The sequence below is a fragment of the Strongylocentrotus purpuratus genome, unplaced genomic scaffold, assembly GCF_000002235.5.
Source record: "Strongylocentrotus purpuratus isolate Spur 01 unplaced genomic scaffold, Spur_5.0 spur5_scaffold_21, whole genome shotgun sequence".
NCBI classification, from domain to species: domain Eukaryota; kingdom Metazoa; phylum Echinodermata; class Echinoidea; order Camarodonta; family Strongylocentrotidae; genus Strongylocentrotus; species Strongylocentrotus purpuratus.
The window spans coordinates 14,333,946-14,340,922 of NW_022145607.1; the positions used below are offsets into that span (position 1 = coordinate 14,333,946).

General features: G+C 38.9%; 1 protein-coding gene across 1 annotated transcript; it reads left to right on the plus strand.

The window, feature by feature from the left end:
* Positions 1 to 472: 472 nt before the first annotated feature.
* LOC579097 (ankyrin repeat, PH and SEC7 domain containing protein secG-like) lies at positions 473 to 6,588 on the plus strand. The gene is made up of 9 exons (XM_030994168.1): positions 473 to 598; positions 1,160 to 1,369; positions 1,884 to 1,977; positions 2,693 to 2,924; positions 4,183 to 4,384; positions 4,966 to 5,057; positions 5,401 to 5,550; positions 5,937 to 6,057; positions 6,445 to 6,588. The coding sequence occupies exons 1-9, from the start codon at positions 473 to 475 to the stop codon at positions 6,586 to 6,588; spliced, it is 1,371 nt and encodes a 456-aa protein (XP_030850028.1).
* Positions 6,589 to 6,977: the final 389 nt, after the last annotated feature.

The window sequence follows — 6,977 nt, forward strand, 5'->3', positions numbered from 1 at the left end:
ACGCCATCATCGGCTGGTAGCAAGTAAGTAGGAGGAGGTAGCGGTGGTGTGGTGGAGATCAAAATTAAACAGGCCAGATTCTGGACTAACCTGTTCCCGGTATACTGCGTTTTTGCACCATGTAGGCAATTAAAAATATATATATTACAATTAAAGAAAATTTAACAAATCAAAACATTATTAAATTATGTCGTTAAGTTTTATTTTCAATAAACAAAATTTAAAAAAAGAGTTATATAGCCTTTGTTCATTTTACACGACTCCATTTTACGAAAGCCGATCTGTGTGAAAATAGAATTTGATTTATATTATTATTCATTGATGGAGACAAATGAAAAGAAAAATGTATATCAGCATTTGTGATGTTAATACTAAAAGGTAGTGAAAATTAAGTTTCTATCACTTTTTGTATGAGGTTGAGTCGGCCAAAAGGATATCGAGACTTTCTGATGGAGGCGTCGTGATATTTTTGATGTCGAAAAATGCCGATGTGAATGCCGAGGACAGCAGAGGGCGCACTCCACTTCACATCGCCACTTTACAAGGCAACACTGAAGCTGTGGTTCAACTTCTTTCTAAGAGTGATACTGAACTAAACGTAAATAACAAGCTAAGACTATGGAACTTGCTTTGCTTCTATTTTATGTCGTGAAAATAATTGGAGTTTGAGAAACGGGGCATCTGCCTCCAAGTGTAGAGGTGACAAATAAAAAGATATTTGCAATATTAAGTCGTAATCTCAAGTCGACGAAATATTTGTTTATAGGATATTAACGATAATGATATGCCCTGCACAAATCAAATGAAGTAAAAGGTCTCACAGTGGTTCTTGTTAAGCACTTATAGTATGGCAAAATGTCACTTCTGACACTCTATTATTATTACTCCCGGCTTTACCACGGCTGCCATTGTAGTAGTTCCGACGCTCGCAAACGTAGATTGACAGGTTGCTCGGGACTCTTGGCAAAGGACATGAATGCTACTGAAGGAATTCGAACCCCGCAGCCTGTTGTTCACAGTCCAGAGACTCGTCCAATAGACCACAACCCTACATACATAAGTATTAGGCGCTATATAAGCAAATATAATTATTATTAATTATACTTCAGACAGACCTATATAAACAATGTCCGTGGATCAATGTCCTTTTCATTTATAGAAAGCGGATAAACGCAATACGACCCCGCTGTTGCTGGCATGCCTTTACGGGAAGATCGACATCGCCATCCTTCTCATCAACAAGGGAGCCGACCTGACGGTGTACGATGATAACTACGACACCACGCTCCACATCGCCTTCAACGAGGGCTACAAAAAGATCGCGAGGAAGATCATCGAAAAAGCAAAGGAGACCGGTAAATTAAAAGAAGTACGTTTAAACTTTTACACATTCTCATGATTATGATTATCATATTACTATTTCTTTTTCTTTTTGTCTTTCCTTCTCTCTTTATTACCCATCTCACTTCCTTTTTACTTTATTGAAATTAGAGTTTAAGTAGGACATTTCTGCACGTTAATAGGAAATCGTTGCACGGTAAAAAAGTACTATCAAAATACAAATGCATCTCTCCCAATCGAAATGTGAAAACAATGAAAACGTTAAAGGGAAAAGGGAAAGAAAGAAATGGACTGAGAGAGAGAGAGAGAAAGGGAGAGAGAGGGACCAGAAAGTATCCCTTCTATTCACATGTGCCCCGCCTATGGTAAGAGTAAGACCATAGCTACACTAATCATGCTAATGTCACCACGATATGTGCTTTAGCTGGGTTACAGTTTTGCATAAGTCGAAGCTCGTAAATCCACTGAACATGGACACAAAAGTTTCCATACCATATTTCATTGTGACATACATGTTCAACGCATCTACTATCTTTCTCTAGATTCTAATCGAGAAAAACAGAGACGGCGTTGCACCAATCCATCTAGCCGTGAGAGGAGGGCACAAAGAATTAGTCCAACTTTCCCTTGAACACGGTATGAACTGATTTCTATTATAGACTGATATAATAAAATAATACAATAGACAGTGACACATGTACACACTGTTTTATTATTGTTTTTATTTAGAGTGCGCAAGCCAGTGCAGTAAATGGTATTTAGTGTGTGTGTTTGTGTGTGTGTGTGTGTGTGTGTGTGTGTGTGTGTGTGTGTGTGGTGGGGGGGGGGGGGCTAGTAAGGGATCAAGCTAAGGGGGGTGGTGAAAGCTTTTTGTAATTTGATATTTGAAATCGTGCAAAATTTTGGTAAGTTTAATCGACTTCATAATTTCATAATTTAGAAAAGGTAGAGGAGTTTTGCTTTACCAAATATTGTGTATATATTTCAACTCAACATAATCATTCAACATATAAATCCTCATATTTCTGTCGGAGGGGGCGGGATTGAGAATGCCTACACTTGCCCCTCCTCTTTCGTATAAGCTGATGGAGCAAGTAGGCGCATTCTTTCGTATTTATTTTATCTTAAATATTGTTAGTTATAATTTTCCTGTAACCTACATATTTCTCAATGAAACATGATCATTTAAACATGTTACATAAAGTAATATAAAGTGTAAATACATCTTTTCATGATTAAGCTGTGTGTACGCTGTGCTTATATAAATCTCACTACATTACTATAATTTCGCTGAAAATTACACACAATAACATATGGGTTTTCCTTTTGAAAAAAATAATGTATTTCACAGTGTTAAAGGACGACGACAGCGACGATGATGACGAATGTGTGGTTAACTACGGGGGAGGAGAGAATGACGACACACCCCTGCACGAAGCTTGCTCTGCTGGCCATCTGGAAATGGTGAAGATGCTGTTGGAAAAGGGCGCCAAAATCAACGTCACAAATAGGGATAGCGAAACCGCTCTCCATCATGCCTGCAAACAGAACCATCAAATAGTGGCGGAGTTTTTGAGCGAAAAGTGAGAAATAGTCTCACATTTAAAAGCGATTTATGTAGCTCAAACACCCACTATGCATTTAGTATCATCGATTTAAAAAGTGGTTTGAATGAGTGGTGCCGAAACACGATTCAATGCTAAGATACAAGGGGAAAGCAAAATTATCAGATAGAAAACTACGATCACAATAGGATTAAAGCAGTTGATTGAAAAGAATAAACAGAAAAGATAAAGACTAAAGCAGGGCTCCCACTTAGCCGAGTTGTATTAGCGAGTTATGACGAGTTGTGGTGAGTTGCCTCAAAGAGGCACTCGCAATAACTCGCGAATAATTCGGTATGGCTTAGCGTAACTCTTTACAACATTCCACGACTCTCCTCGAAGTCGCGAGTTCACCTCGAGTAACAACGAATTCACCTCGAGCAACAACGAATCAGTGACAATTTTGAACATGTTCAAAATTTTCGCTGATTCGTTGTAGCTCGAGGTGAACTTGCTTAACACTCGTAATATACTCGTAGCAACTCGCCACCTTATGAAAAGTGTAGAGTGAGCTTGTCACAAGTAATGCGTGTATATTGCGAGTGTAGGAGAGTTCACCTCGAATTGCAACGAATCGGGGATTTTTTTTTTAACATGTTCCAAATTTTGGAACTGCTCGCGACTTCGAGGAGAGTCGTGGAATGTTGTAAAGAGTTACGCTAAGCCATACCGAATTATTCGCGAGTTATTGCGAGTGCATCTTTGAGGCAACTCACCACAACTCGCCATAACTCGATAATACAACTCGGCTAAGTGGGAGCCCTGCTTTAGGTACAGAAAAAGGAGGAGGATAAAGGGACAAAATAAAATTCAATAAAAGGGGAAAATAAAACAAATGAAGAGTCGAGGGAGAGAATGAAAATATTTAAGACGATGAGTGCATGGGGAGGATAAAACATACCATAAGACATCGACGTTCAGGGCATATTAATGGTAAAGAATTGAGAAAAAGGAAAGAAAAAGAGATTAGTCTATCAACGTAACTTCTCCTAGCTGGGACGGTTGATTGTAACACTTTTCTACACATCTCTGCCTTCTGCCATTCTAGTACACTCTTGTAATGTCATTCCACTCCATGTCTTATTGTTTTCCTTCCAATAAATCACTCAATTTCGCATGTTTTTCTTTAACCATTTATAATGATCAGGATATTTTGTTTAAGCCCTGCCATATGTAATTCTTATTAGCTTTCATATTTTTCCATTATGATTTAAAACGACAAATTTAACTCCTACAGCGGTGCTGACATTCGTGCCAAGAACGATGAAGAGCTCACGCCGCTCCAGGTCGCGACCAACTCCGGAAGCTTCGAAACCATCATCGGTCTCCTCGACCGTCATCGTAACTTGAATACGAGCTTGACTACGAGTGATAATCAGGACACAGCCTCGGAGCTCCTCAAGTGGGCGGCTACGGAGAACAAAGCAAATACACTACAGGTAAGCAAATAAAAAGGGATACGTTCACACGAGTGATGATAATGGACATGACGAATAAGAGACGAAAAAGAGGAAGAATAAGAAAAAGGTGAAAGAAGAAAAAATACATGTAAATAGAACAAGAAGGTGAAGGTTACCGTGTTGATTTTTGAGATAATTCTTTTTTATTTTGCTGATATTGGTTGTGATAACGTCAGTGGTGGTACCGGCAATAATGGTGATGTTCTTGATAATGACGACTACGACGACGTCGATGATAGCACGGATGCATAGACTGAAGATAATTAAAACCCGAGGCAGTTCCAATAGCCTTAACCACGCCATCACCTTTACGTGTGAACATGAATATGACATAAGCCCAAACAAATTATTTCTATGGCATATGCATAGGGTACGAAATTATCGTTGAGTTGATTCAATGATAAGGTTTGATCGTTGTGGTGGTTATGATGATGTTATTGTTGACAAGGATGATGTTGATGATGACAAGGATTGGGATGAGGATGAGGATAACGATCACTGTTTCAACAAGGATGATTAGAAGAATAATGATAATAACGTCGTCTCTTCTTTACATTTAGCTTCTTCTGCATCACGGTACTAAGCTCCATGGCCTCAGTGATGACGAAATCGCCGAATTCGTTCTCGATGCCGCCAAGAAAGGACACACAGAGTAAATCATTACACTTCTTGAAATTGAAAGAATATTAATGTCATAACATTTCTTAGTAATGATTATTTGAACACATTTTGATCAATGAAAATATGCATAATTTGCTACAAGGCCTTTGTTAGATGGTGTTTTTTCATTGAGATGGTATTTATCATACATATTTTCGGCATTTTAACATGAGCTGTTATATGATCTCCCACCCTGCCCGCAAGAAAAATAGCCACAGCCGATGTGACAGTTTTTACAGATGAGGTTTTTTCTTTGTTTAAAGTCCAGAACTTCTGTGTTTTTCAGAAAATACGATGGTATATAACATTTATATTCATGATGTTTCATTGTGCAGAACGGTAGCGGCATTGATTCGATGGAAGCGAAGCGACGTCGTCAATACATGCGACGACATGGGTAACGCACCGCTCCACTATGCCTCTGAGGCTGGACATGACCTGACCGTTCAGGAGCTCATCAAGGCGTTGGCTGACGTAAATGATACGTAAGAACTCTGAAATCTATAGTCTCGTTCAGAAAAGACGCGGTTTGTCACCGCGAAAAAACCGCGTTTTGTTTAAACGTGGATTAAAATGAACGGTAACTGCGCGCAACAAAGATCTTTCGCGCATTCACTGAGTTCTGTTCTATGAGATAATTAGATAAACTATTACACCGAACATCATCTTTAAAAGAAAACCTGTCCGGCTTTGCTGCATCGAACTTATATTTCTCCTATATAATTATTTTGGAATTATCTGAGAATCACATAGAGGAAAATATTTCATCCCCCTATTATTTTGTTGCACGGCGAAATGAAAACAATTCAGTGTTTCAATGTAGAATTGTATCATTTTTTTTGATCAATGGTTATTTTAATTCTTCTTAAAGCAACTTTTATGAAGCACACGAGCAAACTCCATTGCACCTTGCAGCAGCCAATGGCTGGATAAGGACAGTCAAGCAGCTACTCAAAGCTAATGCACGGGTTGATAAAACAGACTTGTATGAGGTAGGTAATTCAACCACAATTCTTGCAATGATCAAAAACTTATAGAAAATAATGTTGGGCGTTCAAATCGATTCAAATCCTTATTGAGCCTCTGAACATCGAGACGAATGCCAGACACTTTGATCTGAGCCTGGATCAATTCCTGCTGCAAGGAGAGAAGGAGATACAAGAAAACCAAAGCAGGTCTTTGGGATTCATTTATAATCAAATATCAACTTGAAGTCAACGTTTATTTCTGTGACATGACATGTCTTTGTATAAACAATTTGAATAATGGGAATCTCATCATGTTACCTCAACATTGCAGTATCACTACAGTAATTAAAGCCGGTAATTACGAATTCAATGCTCACATGCAGGCATATCATTTTCTGCTTTATTTTCCAGGTTACACCTTTGCATCTAGCCTGCAAGAATGGTCACATCGATATGGTGAAACTTCTTGTCTGCGAGGCGAAAGCCGACATCGTACTCCGTGACAAGCAGGGACTCAACTGCCTCGACTATGCTATCGACAACGGGCACGAGTAAGAACACAAAGCTATATCAATCAGCTGACCCGATTGCCCTTCATCCTTCCCCTCTCTCTCTCTCTCTCTCTCTCTCACTCTCTCTCTCTATCTCTCTCTCTCTCTCTCTAACTCTCTCTCTATCTGTCCACCAATATATAAATATACCTTTTAGACTTTCTCTTTAACCTCTTCAGAAACCTCCTCCCTTTTTAACTATCCCTCGCCCTCTTTACACTCATCTACATAAATTCAGGTGATGATGTTGAAACTTTAAAGGGTTTGAAAGGTTAGGAAGGTTCGTTTTTATTTCTTAAACGGCGTTGGAATGGAAGAGATACAGATAAATGGTACGAAGATAGTTTACAACCAAGACAGTAACCAAAAAAATCATTCAAAAGAGGAGGCACG